The following is an 18,044-nucleotide window of genomic DNA, read 5'->3' on the forward strand; positions in this document are numbered from 1 at the left end:
ACTTTTCATCTTTTGAAGTGATACTGCTTTGGGGTTAGTTGAGGGATATGATCGGGGTACTGTAGTAGTACTGTAGGATTACTGTAGTTTAGGAAAAATCGACTTTTCGACTTTTGAAGGGATATTTGCTTGGGGTTAGTGGGGGGATATGGTCGGGGTACTGTAGGAGTACTGTAGGATTACTGTAGTTTAGGAAAAATCGACTTTTCGACTTTTGAAGGGATATTTGCTTGGGGTTAGTGGGGGGATATGGTCGGGATACTGTAGGAGTACTGTAGTTTGGTAATAAAATTCAACAAATTCATCCTAAAATATGAATTTTTTACATTTTTTTTTTGTTGAAAAACCATAGATTCTTCATTTGCATTCCTTCATCTCGTCGTCATTCATTGACGATTTCGGGCATATCATTATCGATTCCCGATCCGATCATGTGACTTTTACACGTGGGGTTTCATAGTTTTAAGCCCCAAAAAAAAAGCCAACTAACCTCTTTGATTAGCAGTGCCGTATGATTGATCGTCGGCGACGAGAGATCCAATCCCGAATCGAAACTTTTCAACGTTCCACCAGCGGTGAACGATGCCCGATGTACTCGGCCACTGATCGTTTGACGACGTCCCGATGGGCTCATTCCGATTGGTTGAGGAGGAGGAGGAGGTCCATTGCATCCGTCACACGAGGCACTTGCACGCGCGGCAACTGATTGTGGTGAGCACATTGGGCTCGACGAGAGTTGAAGCTGAATAGTTGAACATTTAATTTTTGAAAAAAAAATTTTTTTTTTTTAAGCTGAATTATATTTGAATTTGAACTACCGCGCAAATGAGTGACGGGATTTTTTTCAAATGTGAAACATACGTTGTCAATTTTTTTCAGAATAAATTCGCTGAAAATCTAAAATTCTACATTTAAAAAAACGTTTTTTTCCGGAAAAAAATGCATGAAAAACTTACAAACCCCCCCCCCCCACCTGTTTAGCTGGAAAACGCAAAAAATGTCAAAAATGACGTCACTAACTTGCGCGGGAATTCAAAAATAATTCAGTACTTTTTTTTTCAACATTTTGAAAAATTCGATAATTTCTGCTGTATTCGGTATCAGGGGTGAGCGGCAATTTTTTTGTTGACAAATTCGGCAATTTGCCGGGAATTTCAATTCCGACAATTTGCCGATTTGCCGGAAATTTCAATTCTGTCGATTTTCCGGAAATTTTCTATTCGGGCAATCTGCCGAATTGCCGGAAATTTTCAATTCGGCCAATTTGCCGATTTGCCGGAAATTTTCAATTCTGCAAATTTGCCGGAAATTTTCAAATCGGGCAACTTGCCGATTTGCCGGAAATTTCAATTCTGCCGATTTTCCGGAAATTTTCTATTCGGGCAATCTGCCGAATTGCCGGAAATTTTCAATTCGGCCAATTTGCCGATTTGCCGGAAATTTTCAAATCGGGCAACTTGCCGAATTGCCGGAAATTTCAATTCTGCCGATTTGCAGGAACTTTTAAATTCGGGTAATTTGCCGATTTGCCGGAAATTTTCAGTTCTGCCAATTTGCCGGAAATTTCAATTCTGGAATTTTGCCGGAAACTTCAATTCTGACAATTTGCCGATTTGCCGGAAATTTCAATTCTGAAATTTTGCCGGAATTTAAATTTCCGGTAAATCGGCAAACCGGCCATTTTCCGATTTGTGCGTCAAAATCGAATGTTTTGAATTATTCAGAATATCGAAAAATCCTTTTTAAAAATATTTTTTTCGCCAATTTTTCATTCAAATTTCAAGCTTCTTTCTCTCAAAATCCTACCGAATACGTGCGATTCCTTCCACGTACAAAATCCACCACCTGTGACACTGGACTTCTTCGTTTCATATTTGAATCCTGTAAATGATTGGCCATTTGAGTATCAACGAATAGTGGACGAGAACGTGGTGAATATGAGTTGGATGCTGAAATTTGAGGCGATTTTTAGTGATTTTTTTTCACATTTTAGAGAAATTCTAGATGACTTTTTGGATTTTTCACCTAAAATTTTAACCAAAAATAATAATTTTAGTTTAGGAATTCCCGAAAAATTACACAAAAAAAGGCTTTAAAAAAGAGGCAAATTCGCAAAATTTGCCGTTTTCCGAGCTCGGCAAATTTCCAAAAACCGGCAATTTCAAATATTGCCATTTGCCGGAATTTTTCATATTCGGCAATTTCCCCAAAATTACCAAAACTGCCGAATTTTCGCCAAAAAAAATAAATTCACAATTTTTAAAGCTCTAGAAAATTTATCAATTCATCAACTTACGATGAACAGAGCTCTGTTGTACACCCGAATTTGCTCCGCCGCTTGACGATGACGATGAGCCCGAATTGTTTGAGCCTGAAAAATTGGAATTAAAATAAAGAATTTCGAGAAAAAAGTATTTATTGCAATTTTTGAAACGTCGTTTACCATATTTTTCACCCACTTTAAAATTTTTAGCAATTTTTCTTACTTTTAAAATACATACATATATATCTATATATAAGCATAGCAGTTTTGGTAATTTTGGGGCAGTTGGCGAATATGAAATATTCCGGTTTGAATGTTATGTGTATGTTTTATACATATATATCATTTTTGACACCTTTTTAAGAAAATTTTGTACTTAAAAATTAAGAATATCGACCCACAAAAATGTGCATGGAATTTATATATATATATATATATAATATATATAATACATACACATAACATATACAGATTATATATATATATATATATATATATATATATATATATATCTTTTCTTTAATTAAATACATATATATCTATATATAAACATATATAAATTCTATAGCTATTACACATCTTTTTGTGGGTCGATTTATATCTATATAATATATATACAGATTTTACGCATAACATATACATATTGTATATATATATATATATATATGAGGCTATTTTCAAGAAATTTTTCGACTGAAAAATGGAGAAAATCGACCCACAAAAAAATGTGTAATAGAATTTTTTTTCCAGAATTTCTTGAAGTCAACAAAAATCAATAAATTTTTTTTTGATTCTCAACATTTTGAAAAATGTTCCACCCTTGATCCCATACATAGTCCATTACGCGATGAAGAACACGGATTTGATGATGATGATGATCCAAATGATTTATCACTGCTCAAAATTCGCTTCCGAAACTTCCGAATCAGACCCTTCGACGGAAGTGGTGATGGATGCTCGTGCTCTGTTGCTCCGTGATGCTCGGGCTCTTGTTCAATCATCGTTTCCAAACTTGTTCGATTACCACAAGAGTATCGATCAATCGTCGTCGGCTCTCCGTCAAACGAAAACGACTTTTCAACTCGTCGAGCACTTCCCGGAGCACTTTTACTTTGCTCTTTTGTGCTTGACCATCTTCGTCGGGGACTTATCGCTCCGCCGGGAAGAGCCGCCGCCTCGTCTTCTTGGCTCGACGGAGTTGCCGCCAAGAACACTAAAAGTGCCGATGGAGTCCCTGATCGTTGGGTATAGGGATCGGGTGATGGTGGAGGTGGGAATACCAGATTCGACGGGGATACTGTAGCCATTCAGTTCAGATGTGCTGATCCCTTGAAAATTTGAAATGTCGGAAAAATAATAAAGGAATACGGAGGGAGAGAGAGAGAGAGAGAGAATACAGATACAAATATAAACAGGAACACAAAATTCTGAGAATGCGTACTGCACAGCATATTTGACGCGCAAAATATCTCAACTACAGTAATTCTTTAAATGACTACTGTAGCGGTTGTGGTCGATTCACAAGCACTACAGTAGTCATTTAACAAATTACTGTAGTTTTCTTTTCGCTTCGAGATATTTTGCGCGTCAAATATGCCGTGCAGTACGCATTCTCAGAATATTGTGTTCCCGTAATATTATACAAAAAGTTGTGTAATGGTAAGGAGCAAGTAACCTCCAAAAAAGCAATAAACGGAATTTATGAGGAACCTTATCACACGGAGAAAGAAAAAACTGTCAATCAGAATTCGATTTAATTTAGAGACTCTAAATGCGCCGAATTTCATTACGAAAAAACTGCCGGAAAGTGCATTTCAGTACTATTTTTTCGAAATTTTTTGAAGCTTCATGGTGCAATTCGGTCGTATTATAACCACTATGATGTCATCAAAATAACCGAATAGCATTAGTAAAACTTTTCAAAAAGTGGCAATTACTGTGAGTTTTTGCCACTTTTTTTGGTTGAGAACACTATAGCCCTGTTGCATGTTCAAACCAAGAAGGGTGACCGGCGAACGAGTTTTTCCGGCAAATCGGCAAATTGTCGCAATTGAAAATTTCCGGCAAATCGGCAAATTCTCGACTTTAAAATTTCCGGCAGATCGGCAAATTGTCGGAATTGAAATTTCCGGCAGATCGGCAAATTGTCGGAATTGAAATTTCCGGCAAATCGGCAAATTGGCGGAATTGGAAATTTCGGCAAAGCGGCAAATTGGCGGAATTTAAAATTTCCGGCAGATCGGCAAATTGCCGGAATTGAAATTTCCGGCAAATTAGAAAATTGCCGGAATTGAAATTTCCGGCAAATTGGCAAATTGCTGGAAAATCGGCAAATCGGCAAATTGCCGGAATTGAAATTTCCGACAAAGCGCTAAATTGCTGGAAAATCGGCAAATCGGCAAATTGCCGGAATTGAAATTTCCGGCAAATCGGCATATTGCCGGAATTGAAGTTTCCGCTAAATCGGCATCCTGTGCACGAAAAAAAACTTTCAGACTTTTCATTCAAAAAAAAAAGATCTAAAGTGCCTTGGTTCTTTCCGGATTTCAGATTAAAAAAAATCGAGCGAAAAATTAGACAAAAACGAGGCTTTTTCCACCTCAAAAAGCCAATAGATATTTTTCTCTTTTCTCTTCCTATGCACATATAATGCAATAACAACAATAGTGACACACACACACACAGCCACCAACCAAATGGGAGGCAAATAAAAAGAGAAAGAGAGAGAGCTTCAAAAAAAGATGGATAAAATTGGAAAATCCGGGGAGATTATCCTGGAAACAAAAATGTTAATATTCTAAAGTCGCTTCTTTTTTCGGAATAAAAATGAAATGTTTTCCGGAAGTAGCTATAGCTTTGAATTTTTGAATTCACTCGGTGATTAGAATTCCAAACATATATACATCCGGATTCTGCTGGTCAAAAATCGCAAGAAGAAACTGTGATTTCAGAAGCTACACGTGGTGATCTACCAAAAATGCGGGATTTTTTCCCCAAAAAAAATTGACGTCACCACGTTGTTAACGATCGGCACGTGGTGTCAGGCTGTCTCATTACAGTTTGATCTACAAAAAATGCGGGAATATTTTTCCAGAAAAACTGTGACGTCAGACATTCTTAACCATGCAAAATCAGTTGAGAACTCTGCATATCAACTCCCGCATTTTTTGAAGATCAAATCGAAATAGGACATTCTGACACCATGTGCAGAAGTCTGCGCCTAAACTCTCCCGCAATTCTCGTAGATCACACCGGCCAAAATGGGACATCTTGGCATCACGTGAAGCCTGGAGGCGTGAGGTAGGCAGGTTTCAGGCAGACCTTGACACCGCGCGCCTACCAACCATGGAAGCAGTAGCACAAGCTTCAAAATTGAACAACGTGAGCTCCAGCGGACCGAATTTCAGTACGAGACAACTCAAAAAAGTGACCAATAAATTTATTGCATATTTCCAATGCTCATTACGTGTTAATTCGTTGAGTTAGGCACATTAAAAATGTCTAGCCGACTTAAAATGTTCCTAAATCACCAAATTTACGCGTAATAAATGATCGGAATGTGCAATAAATTTTTCGATCATTTTTATCGCTTCCGACGAAAAAACTCATAGATATCATATTCTCCGGCCGGGTGCAAACCGATTAAACAAAAATCATAACACAGACGACACGACGAGATCATGACGATTTTTGATTTTCACAACATTTGGAAGCGTTGTCTTTTCCGTGAGTGTCTTTCTATTCTTCTTCTTCTTCTTTTTCTCTTCCTACCACTCCTCACTCATATCATCAAAGGTTCATACACACGAACCCGTTGGCACCGCACGTTTCATAACATTTTGGGCGCGATTTTACTGATGTGCCTGACCTTAAGGCAGGTTTCAGGCAGGCATCAGGTCCTCAAACCTCGCCTGCCCTCCACGGAAGCCCTGACCGGGTTTCGGAATTAAATAATTTAATTTTCCGGAAAAACGATAAATCAAGAATTATCGGTTTTCTCCGGAAAAAAACCGTGATGTGAGAGTTGGTTCCAAGACATGGAACACTGAGAAACGAATTTCCGACAAAATGGGGCGGTGGAGTCCATGCATGGACACGTGATTGTGCACCGGGTGCCCTTTCAAAGGGACACTGAGTCACCGTCGCCTTGCCCAATAACCTCAGCACCCAACTAGTGTCGTATCATGTGAGGAGCAGAAAAAGAAGAAGAACAAAAAATGACACAACTGATGATGACCAGTGGTCATCCAACAGTTGTGACTTTTTCTCACCAAAGGTTATGGGTTACTGTAGAACTCTTGCTCACGTGGTTCAGTGAACCATGAGCCAAACGGAAATGGAGACCTACATCTCGTGAGCTTTAATTACATAACGTATAGAGCTAGTGGGCCAGCAAACAGAAACATTTTTTTTTTCGTTTCAAAAAAATTGTAACTTCGTATAGTCACTGTGATTAGCTTTTTTTCGGATCTTCCGAAAATTAAGCGAAACCTTGGTAGATCAGGGGCTTGCCGAGCAATCAGACGGCGGAAATCGCCAGAAAAACTATTGTACACAGTTAATGTGGTGTCAGGCTGCCTTAATCACCATGGCTTGATCCACAAAAAATGCGGGAATTTTCGGGAAAGCCATGCTAAATCAGTTGACAACTCGGCGTCTCAACTCCCGCATTTCTTGTAGATCAAACCGAAATGGGACACGCTGACACCACGTGGTTTAATCTGACTCGACACAGAATGTTCCGAGATGAAACTATGTATTCGAGCATTTTATTTGACTATATTCAAAAATGCATACATTTGTTTTTCAGGCCAAAAGAATCAGTCACAATAAGCGTCTCCTTTTCCGTAAATTTTCGTGGTAACTGGATCCTGTTTTCGTGATTCGAAAATGAGAAAAAATGAGAAAACAGAAGAAGAAGAGCGTTCAGATTCAAAAGTTGCAATTTTTAACAAAAAGTAATATTTTTTCCACTTCCACTCCACAACACGATAGCACCAACCATTTTTCCCGATGATGACCATTTGATTTTTGATCAAAAAATTTCGTATCATTATCACCACCAAAATGTTAAAGTAATGATCATGTTAGTTTCTGGTTGTTTTGATTTAAAAAAAACATTGTAAAAGTACAACGGGCGCAACAAAACACATATCAAATTGTGCGGAAAAAACTAACTGAATTCCACAGAAACGAAGCGGCAGTGCAGAATAGTAAACAGGAAAAGTAGAGTGTACTTGAAGAAAGGCTTCACGGGCTCACTTCATTTCCAGACGTTCGTCTTTTTTTTTTTTGGGAAACCGTTGGTGTCAACAATAGAACGACCGAGGTATAAACATTTTTAGATGAAAAAAATGTTTTTTTTTTTGGAAATTTCCGGTTCTAGTTCGACTAGTTCGAACTCTGTTCGTTTTCCAGATGGCTCGGGCTTCCAGGTTTTGTCGAGTTCCAATAAGCCATGAAAAACGTTCAGAGGCTTAATGTGTAGGGTTAAGCAGAAGCTATGGAATTACCAAGGTCAGACTACCGAAAGAAGCCTAGACTCGTGCAGAAGGCTTCAAGACAGCGGTGCGCGGCAAATCCGGGAATTGCCGGTTTTGGAAATTTTTGGAAATTTCTGGCAATCGGCAATATCGGCAATTGCCGGTTTTGGAAATTTCCTGCAATCGGCAATTTCGGCAACTGCCGGTTTTGGAAATTTCCGGCAATCGGCAATTCCAGCAATTGCCGCTTTTGTGAATTTTCGGCAATTCCGACAATTGCCGAAAATGAAAATTTCCTGCAATCGACAATTTCGGCACTTGCCGACTTTGGAAATTTTCGGTGATAGACAATTTCAGCTATTGCCGGTTTTGGAAATTTCCGGCAATCGGCAATTCAGGCAATTGCCGGCTTTGGAAATTTTCGGCGATTGGCAATTCTGGAAATTGCCGGTTTTGTGAATTTCCGGCGATTGGCAATATCGGCAATTGACGGTTTTAGGAATTTCCGGACAATCGACAATTCAGACTATATTTCGCCAATTGCCGGCTTGGGAAATTTCCGGCGACAGGCAATTTCGGCAATTCAGCCAATCCTTAAAGGATTAAAACATTTTCAGCTTGAAAAGAGAAAATTGCTCCCAAATCTACAAACACTATCAAATTTATATTTCCGCCAATTCCGGCAATTCCAGCAATTGCCGGTCTTGTGAATTTTCGGCAATTCTGGCAATTGCCATGCATCAAGCTCAAAGGATGAAATTCAGTCCGCAATTTTTTCTCGAGATGAAGGAGCTATGTCCAAAACCAAATACCTCCAGAAAATGAAAAATGAAATATATTGTTTGGCTTTTATTAGAACAACTTTATCAGCTGCTGCTGCTGTTGCTGTTGCGCCAAACGGCCGGTGTCTCCGAAAAAGACCAAAAACCAAGTGTCCCAGAAGTGTGAAACTCATACGAGATTTGTCGAGGGACTGACTTATCACACACTGATTAGAAACCAAGGCACTCACACAAATGGGCTGAACTGCGCCTCTACCAATTTCCAATTTCCCGTGCTACACACACACACACACACACACACACATCTTCATTTTTTTTATCAAGCAAGCACAATCTTCATGTGGTGTCCTCCTTTTCGGCGTGTGTCTTCTTCGTCTCTTACTTCTCGTAGAGGATCGGGCGCCTGGTCGCCATCGGCCGTCGTCACGTGGTCAGCAGCAGCATTGGGTTGGAAGAGACGGAAAAAGATGTAGAGAGAAGAAGAAAAAAAGAAGAAAACTAAGACCTAAGGTCAGTATCAACAACTGCAGCGACAGCAATAAGTAGTGGAGGTAGGGGGGATTAATTCTATTAATTCTATCATCAAGAGCAAAACATATTACGGGAATGCGTATTGCACAACTTATTTGACGCGCAAAATATCAAACTACAATACTTCTATAACTGACTACTGTAGCGCGGTTATGGTCGATTCACAAGCACTACAGTAGTCATTTAACACAGTAATCAATTATAGAAGTACTGTAGTTTGATATTTTGCGCGTCAAATAAGTTGTGCAATACGCGAACTTTGTGTTCCCGTAATATTAAGATTCAACACATGGAGTCAGATTGTCTCATTTCGGCTTGATCTACGTAGATCTACAAAAAATGCGGCAAGAGAAAAGACGCAGACATCTCAACTGATTTCGCATGGTTTAGAGCGTGCTGACGTCACAATTTTTCTGGAAAATGATTCCCGCATTTTTCGTAGATCAAACCGCAATGGGACAGCCTGGCAACAATTATATATGTTCTCAAGTCGAGTTTGAACATTTATTTAACGTCAAACGTGTTCCTCCATCTCGCCGCGTGATAACGATGATTCTTGGGGTTATTTATTGTTGGAATAAAAGCTTATCGCTTGGGGGGGGGGGGGGGGGGTTATGTGTGTAATTTTGTGATTGACTGGTCAAATTGTGAGGCGACGAGAGTGAGTTTGGTGAGTTCCACAGGAATGAATACTTTTTATTCATGTATATATATATATATCAGGGGTGGGCGCAATTTGTCGACAAATACGGCAAATTGCCGACTTGCCGGAAATTTTGATTTTCGGCAAATTGCCGACTTGCCGGTTTGTCGATTTGCCGGAAATGGTTAGAGGGATGACGGAAACACTTTAAACAGTGCATTTTTTGAAAATGTATTCCCCGATTTCTGCGTACAATTTTGCCGATCACAATTGAAATTCTGAAATTTCCAAAAAAAAATGTGCAAAACCACAATCTGCCGGTTTTTCCGAAAATTTCAATTCCGGCAATTTGCCGATTTTGCCGGAAATTGCCAATTCCGACAATTTGCCGATTTGCCGGAAATTTTCAATTCGGGCAACTTGTTGATTTGCCGGAACTTTCAACTCCGCCAATTTGTCGGTTTGTCGGAAATTTCAACTCCGGCAATTTGCCGATTTTCCGAAAATTTCAATTCCGCCAATTTGTCGGTTTGCCGGAAATTTTCAATTCCGGCAATTTGCCAATATGCCAGAAATATTCAATTCCATCAATTTGCCGAAAAGTTTCGGCAATTGCCAATTTGCCAGAAATGTTCAATTCCGGCAATTTGCCGATTTGAAAATCGTTTGGTGGAGTAGCTTAAATGAGAATTTTGGTTCATTTAAAAAAAAATCCAAAATAGTCTCCTATTCAGAAAAAGCACAAACAAAAAACAAAAAAATCGTGAAAAATTGAAAAATTCAATCTTTAAAAATCACGATTTTATTCATTTTATTCTCCGCCCACCCTTTCTGATTGGTTCAAAAGTGGGTGGAGCGAATCGCTGATTGGTCGAAGTTCTTAGAAGGAACTTAATCAGCATTGAAAAATCGAGTTGTTAAAAGTCTGAATCCTGATGTCCTTAGTTTCTATAGAGACTACCGGCAGTCGAGCTCCAATACCTCCGTCTTAAAATAGATCCAATTCAAGGTTAGACACATGTAATTCGAAAAAATTCATTGAGATTTCTCCACAATCCAAAAGCAATAACGAAACAACAACGTCTAGCCATTCCATCTCTTTTTTGGCTCTTCAGATGCTCTTTTTTCATCTGTGTGCTTTCCTGCACCCTATATGGGTGGCTGGTGGTATTTGACGGAGAATAAACAATCAAGAAGAGAAGCCTGGTCTTTTTATAGCTATGAAAATCTGAGCACTTTCTTTTTTTTTCTGGAAAGTGGGAGAAGCTGCAAAATTCCGGCGAGGAGGATTGCGTGATAAAGTCGAATGAATAGAAAATTCCAGTATAATTGAACATTAGCAATTCAGAGTTCACACGTGGTGTCAGAATGTATCCCATATCGTTGTGATCTACTAAAAATGCGGGAATTTCGAAGAGCAGACTTTTCAACTGATTTCGCATGGCTAAGAGCGTGTGCTGACGTCGTCACATTTCCCGCATTTTTTGTAGATAAAAACTTTATGGGACAACCACGTGAGTTCGCCAGAAAATTTCCAGCCAAAAGAAAAATCTTCCGAGAGCCTGAGAACGGCGCTATCCATTTAGAAGGCGAAAGGCTCCAATTTCAACAGGAACAATCAAATTTCATTCGATAGAATTTTGCGCGGGGTTCGAAGAATAGTAGAAATTCTTGAAGAAGTTGCCTGAAGACTGGGAAAGCCTATAATCTCAATCTCTGAATAGTCCGAGGATATTTCAGGAAAGTCGAGTTCCAATTCATAAGCCGACAAAAGAAACGTGACTAATCGGATTTTCACAGATTTTTCAACAAAAAAATCTATTCCAGGAGGCCGAATAGTCCAAAGTTTCAGAAAATCAAGCAGAAATAGAGATTTTTCAGTAAAAATCGGAAAATCAACAAATTCTAGATACCCTTGGGCTCTAGAACCGGACGAAAAATGGAATAAAAGTTTCTTTCCATTCGTGCTCATTGCTGCTCACAGAAGAAAAAAACCGAACCCACAAGAGGGCACACGGAGCAGCACATCATTTCAATTTCGTTCATCAAACCAGAGTGTCTAAAGGAAAGAAAAAAGAGAGTGGATTGAGGAGAGAGAGCAATCAACGCGATAGAAGGTCCTTGTTCCGTTGATGGCAGGAAAATGAATCAATGAGTAAGAGGAAAAATGGAAAGAGAATAGAGGGGTTCAGCATATTGTAGAGAAAAAGAGAAAATACAATTTCAAACGGTCGACCTACAGTTCCTACATATTTTCCAGCTATTCTACGTGTTTTGTATCTATCAGTATCTATATATCAGTATCAGTCTATATAGTATCTATATACTATCTATATGTATCTATATACCCGAGAATTCCAAAAAATTGCTTTTTTAGTTTCGCCAAAAGATGTAGCAACATGAGAGTAGTTTTTATGTTATTTAAACTGATTATTGCTTACTTGGCCCAATTATTGTACATGTGATTTAAAGGAGGACTCGGATGATTTTGAACGTATAGACCCAAAATAAGCTCAAATGAACGAATTTCGTAATGAAACTGCTCAAAAATTGTTCAAAAATTTTTTATGGCGATTCAAAATTTTTAAAAAATTACCTAAATTGATTTTAGCTAAAATCACGAGTTTTTCCCATTTTTCCGTGTCACATCTGTCGTCCGAAGTCAGTTTTTTTGGAATTATCGTCCTTTATTTCATATATTGGTAGTTTATCTCATTTAATTTCGTCGATTAAAGTACATTTATAGCCGATAGGTAACCAAAAATTATCAAAATTGTTTACCTATCGGCTTTAAATGTACTTTAATCGACGAAATTAAATGAGATTAATTACCAATATATGTAATAAAGGACGATAATTCCAAAAAATCCAACTTCGGGCGAATGTGACACGGAAAAATGAGAAAAATTCGTGATTTTAGCTAAAATCAGTGTAATTTTTCAAAATTTTGAACCGCCATAAAAAATTTTTGAAATTTTTTTGAGCAGTTTCATTACGAAATTTGTTTATTTGAGATCACTTTGGGTCTATACGTTCAATCATCATCCGAACCGTTTTGGGAGAATCACCTTTAAGGTCCATTTTCAGATAAGTAACGAGAAAAAAGTCACATTTCGTTACCTCTCCACAGTAAATGCTGCTAAAACATGATAAAATGCATAATAAAACGACTTGTAATCAACGGTAGGGCAACGATGTAGGCTAGCGAAATTTGAATTTTTTCTACAGAAAATGTACATAAAAACGTGTTTTTTTTTTTGAAATTAAAAAAACACATGTTTTGAGAAGTCTTGTTATTAAATTCAGTAAATTAAGTCCATTTTAAACCATTTTTCTGTTATCCTTTAAAGTTTAAAGTTTTCTCCCAATTTTTGTTCAATTGGCTTTTTTTTTAAAATCAAATTCAAAATGAGTTTTTAAAAAACCCCCACCGTTCAAATCAGGCGGTCTTTTCAGCGATTTCGATCCTCCAGCTGCTCCTCCAATAATCGGACTTGGCATTTCAACATCTTTCATACTAATATCATCAGCCACCATACAACAACTCGTTTCATCCATCATTTCATCACTTGTATCATTATTCGTTGACCATATTATTGCTTCTTCAGCTGTCTCGTCCGTGTGACTTTCTCGGCGATGTTGTAGCAGGTGACCTGAATATTTATATATATATATATATATATATATATAAATATTTTTTTTTCCGTAATTTTTGGAGGGAATAGGAATTTGGAAAATTAAAGGGTTTTTTGTCCTTAAAAGTGGGTGTAGTCGAATTTTTTTAATTGCTTTATTAGACTCAAAATTGTCTAAAAACACCGAATTTCATAATGAAACTTCTTGAAAACTTCCCTAAAAAAAGTTATGACGGCTCAAAAAATGGCCTAAAATTAGTTAAAATTTGAAATTAGACTTTGTCAAGCGGCTGGAAACTAACTTTTATGAAATCACCGTCAAATTTTGAGTTTTTGAGTATAAAATGTGATTATCTTGCATTTTCAACTTCATTTACAGGTATTTTAAAGTCGATGGACGGCAAGATTTGGCTAAAAAATTTAAAAATCTCGCCTTCCATTGACTTTAAATTACCTGTCAATGAAGTTGAAAATGAAAGATAATTAAATTTTATACTCAAAATTTGACTGTGATTTCAAAAAAGTTAGTTTCCAGCCGCTTGACAAGCCAAATTTCAAATTTTTAACTAATTTTAGGCCGGAATTTTAATTTTGAGCCGTCATAACTTTTTTCTGAAAAGTTTTCAAGAAGTTTCGTTATGAAATTCGATGTTTTCAGACAATTTTGAGTCTAATAAAGCAATTTTTAAAAAATTCGTCTGCATCACTTTTAATGTTAGAATACAGTCCCAATATACCAAATATAACTGTTTAAAAAATTATAAAATTATTCTAAATATTTTTTTGATTTTTTGTTTAATTTTGCAACAAAATAAATAAAAAATGGCCGAATTATTTTTGAATCTCCCGCAAAAAATTTGAAACATAATTTGTTTTTTTAATTTTTCGAGAATTTTTTGCGTAAAGAATGCTTTATTAAATGTTAAATTATCGATTTTTGGGTCAATTTTAGAGTTTTGACAAGTTTATTTCCGATTACAAAATATTCCTTCTTACGGAAAAATGTCTGAAAATTGACAAATTATGTTTCAAATTATAAAACCATTTTAAACGCCAATCATTTACGCGGGAATTCAAAAATAAATCTTTCTTCTATTTTTTTAATTAAAAAAATCATTAAAAAATTTTGAAAATTTTTATAAACTTTTTTACAGTTGTATTCAACAATTTGCCGATTTGCCGGAAATTGTCAATTCCGACAACTTGCCGGAAATTTTAAATTCTGCCGATTTGCCGGAATTGAAATTTCGCAAAAAAAAATTTTGTCGCAAAAAAAAATTAATTTTTCGAATAATTTTGTTACATTTTAGGCCAAAACAATTTTCTTTTTAAATTGCTGGCAAATCGGCAGTTTGCCCGAATTGAAATTTCCGGCAAACCGGCAATTTGCCGATTTGCCAAATTGGTCGACTAGAAAAACAACTTTCAAAAAGTGTTTTTTACTTTAAATTCGGCAATTTTGTTGCAAAAATTTTGAAAAAACAAGAAATTTTAAAAAAGTTCCATTCCATCATTCAGATCAAAATTATAAAACGATACAAAATTAGTATTAATTAAAAAAAAAAAACTAAAAATTTTTAAAAAACCGAAATTTGAACTAAAAAATTGCAAAAAAATAAAATAAACGGCTGAAATATAATTTCTTTGTCGCAAAAAACTAATTTTTTGAAGTGAAATTGTTGAGTTTTAGCTCAAAAAACCGTTTTCTATGCGGATTTTCAGCCGATTTTTACAAGTTATAATCGATAATTTCAGCTCTTCATCACTTCTCAATTCCTCTTATTAACCTGAATTATTCGACGAAGACGACGGAGAAGTCGGAAAAAAGACTAAAAGTCCGCCGTTTCCAAGACTATGCGAAGATCGCATTCGAAGCCCAGGCTGAGCCTCCGAATTCGATCGATTTCTCATCTGATTTCCAACAATTGAGCCACAGAAAACCTCTGGCGGCGGAGAGCAGACCGGCGGGAATCCGAGATCTGCAAAAAAATATCAAAATTTTGAGATTTTTGAGCCAATTTTATTGCTCACCTTCATCTAAAAGCGTCTCTGATGGCAAGTTTAGGCTTGCTTGCCTCATTCGTCGTCGATATCCATCCATAAATCTGAGAAATAATTAATCATTGAAATATTGATTTTTTAAAAACAAAAAATTTTAAAAAAAACATTTTAAATCGATTTTTTTCGAACTTTCACGTGTTTCCATTGAATTTTTTGAGAAAAAAAAAGCAATTTAATTATCCACCTTGACCCGTGAGGTGAAGTTTGCGACGGTGACGGTAATTGACGAAGGGATTGTTGTGCACACAGAATTTCTGCAATTTTCTTTTTATTTTATCGATTTTAAACTATCATTTTTTCCACCTCTGGGACTAGCGCCCGGTGTATAAGGTCTTTTGTGCCCACTATTCTGCTGTTGCTGAATTTCCCCGGTTTCCACGTCGACCGACGCTCGCGAATACACGTTTCTGGCCACCGGCGACGTTGGTGATGTCGCTGATGATTGGCGTAGTGATGACATAGTTTTCCACCTAGAAATTGGAAAATTTTAGCAGGAAAAAGGCGTTTAGAATATAAATATTTTCAAAAAAGCATTATCGTTGCGGGACCAATGGTGAAGTATAGTTGGTGCGCCTTTAAAGGACACCGTACTATTTTTCAATTAATATTTGTTTTCTTGTCGAAATTTGTAATTTAATAGTTGGAAAATTAATTCTTAATTTAATTAAAATGCCTTGCAAATTTTTCACATATTTAAAAATGGCTTCAAAATGCCTAAAACGTCGTAAAAACAACATTTCGCCTCGAAACCCATAAGACGTAATACGACATGTGCCTTTAAAACTACAGTAACCCATAATTTCAAATGAAATTTTTTTTTTTTTAAATTGAATTTCAAAAATTCGGAATTTACCAGGAATGCCAAAAAAAAATTTTTTAATTCGTTTTTGTGAGACAATTTTAATGTATTACCTAGATGCAAAAATTTGCACCAAAAATATGATACCGGGTCTCGACACGATCTACAGAATTAAAAAAATTGAGGAAAAATGTCTGTATGGGGGTCTGGGAACGTATGGGGCGCCAATGTTGGCCTTGCCTTCGAGACGAAGAGAGCGCAAGACGGGGGGACAAGGACAGTGGAATAAAAAAAAACGCAAAAAAGTGCGAGTAAACGATGCCGGGCGGTGGCGGAGGGGAAACATTCGGGACATGAGATGGGATACTGTGGAGTAGGGTCAGGACACACACATACACACACCAACTGGTGAAGAATGATGTCATTGGTGTGCGGAGGGCAAATATAAATGTGTTGGTGAAATGACTGGTGCGCAAGAGAAGCAACAAGAGATCACAAGGGCAATATTCAAATTGGTCACCGGATTGAACAGTGTTAAACGTTCAAATACTGGTGTGGGAGATCGTTTTTAAAATGTTTTTATGAGGATCTTGTGTCAAGGTTAGATTTTGGTTTGTGAGCGATAACCTAGCGGAAAAATTCGAAATGGGAGATTTCCGGAAGGTGTCAGACAATTTTCCTAGTCACCAGATGTTCGGTCTTTCCACGTGGTGTCAGAGTGTCTCATTTTGGTTTGATCTACGTTGATCTACAAAAAAAATGCGGCAGAGTTCTCAACTGATTGGTTAAGAACGTGCTGACGTCACATATTTTTTGGGGAAAAATTCCCGCATTTTTTGTAGATCAAATTTAAAGGTGGAGTGGCGCCAGTGAGGCACTGAGTTTTTGTCAGTTTTTGAGAGAACTATAGCACTGTATAATATTCGAATTAAAATTAGCCCATAAAACTCGAAAGATTTTTTTTTTGATCGACGACTTCCGAAAAAGTAGCAAAAACTGAGCAATAACCACTTTTTGAAACAAAATAACTTCTAAAAATTTTTCTAAAACTTTTTTTTTCAAAAAAATGAGAAATGAGACTGATTTGCAATAATTTCCCCACTGGCGATATTCCAACTTTAACAGAAAATAATAACGTTTACCGTATTTCCTTAATTAGTTTTATATTCCGGCAAATTCGACAAAGCGAAAAATTGCCGGTTTGCCGATTTGCCGGAAATGTGTAGAGGGATTTTTATACGACGGGAACAATTAAAACTGTGTCTTTTTAAATATCTTTTTCCCGTTTACTGTAGATATTTCCATAGAATTTGCTTAATTTTCAAAACAAATGTAGGAACATTCATAGGATGCGTAGAAATTTGCCGATTGAATTTGAAATTCTGAAATTTCAAAAAAAAAAGCGCAACATTTTTGGCAATTGCCGTTTTTTCGGCAAATTCGGCAAACGGCAATTTGTCGGTTTGCCCGAAATTTTAAATGCCGGCAATTTGCCGTTTGCCGAAAAATTTAAATTCCAGCAATTTACCGATTTTTCAATCTGCCGGAAGTTTTTAATTCCGGCAGTTTACCGATTTGCCAATTTGCCGGAAATTTTCAATTCCGGCAATTTACCGATTTGCCAATTTTCCGGAAATTTTCAATTCCGGCGTGCTTTTATAGTTTTCAGTTTTCTTCAATCGAATTGGGCTCATTTATTCGCCCTCTTATTCATAGAAAAAAAATAGAAAAAAAAGTCAACGTCGCGAAAAATTACCAGCTTGCTTGGTTCTAGAATGTTCAGTTGGAAAAAGAGCTGGAGAAATAAAAAGATCGGATCTAGAACGGATCTAGAACAAAAATCTAGA

At 36.9% G+C, this 18,044-nt stretch overlaps 1 protein-coding gene across 4 annotated transcripts in view; it reads right to left on the reverse strand.

Annotated features, from left to right (window-relative positions):
- Window positions 1-15,893, reverse strand: part of aakg-1 (CBS domain-containing protein) — a gene marked incomplete at both ends in the record, with an annotated part of 36,738 nt that extends 20,845 nt beyond the window's left edge. Inside the window, 8 exons of one of the 4 annotated variants that reach the window (NM_001379957.2) lie at window positions 491-742; window positions 1,807-1,949; window positions 2,297-2,371; window positions 13,134-13,355; window positions 15,125-15,316; window positions 15,369-15,442; window positions 15,583-15,652; window positions 15,702-15,893. In NM_001379957.2, the coding sequence (NP_001368615.1) occupies window positions 491-742; window positions 1,807-1,949; window positions 2,297-2,371; window positions 13,134-13,355; window positions 15,125-15,316; window positions 15,369-15,438 (954 nt within the window). Of the gene's footprint in view, window positions 1-490; window positions 743-1,806; window positions 1,950-2,296; window positions 2,372-3,095; window positions 3,571-13,133; window positions 13,356-15,124; window positions 15,317-15,368; window positions 15,443-15,582; window positions 15,653-15,701 lie in introns of those variants that run through there. The other 3 variants (NM_001379956.1, NM_001379958.3, NM_001379959.1) reach the window with 3 other exon arrangements.
- Window positions 15,894-18,044: the final 2,151 nt, after the last annotated feature.

The sequence above is a fragment of the Caenorhabditis elegans genome, chromosome III, assembly GCF_000002985.6.
Source record: "Caenorhabditis elegans chromosome III".
In the NCBI taxonomy this organism is placed as follows: Eukaryota; Metazoa; Nematoda; class Chromadorea; order Rhabditida; family Rhabditidae; genus Caenorhabditis; species Caenorhabditis elegans.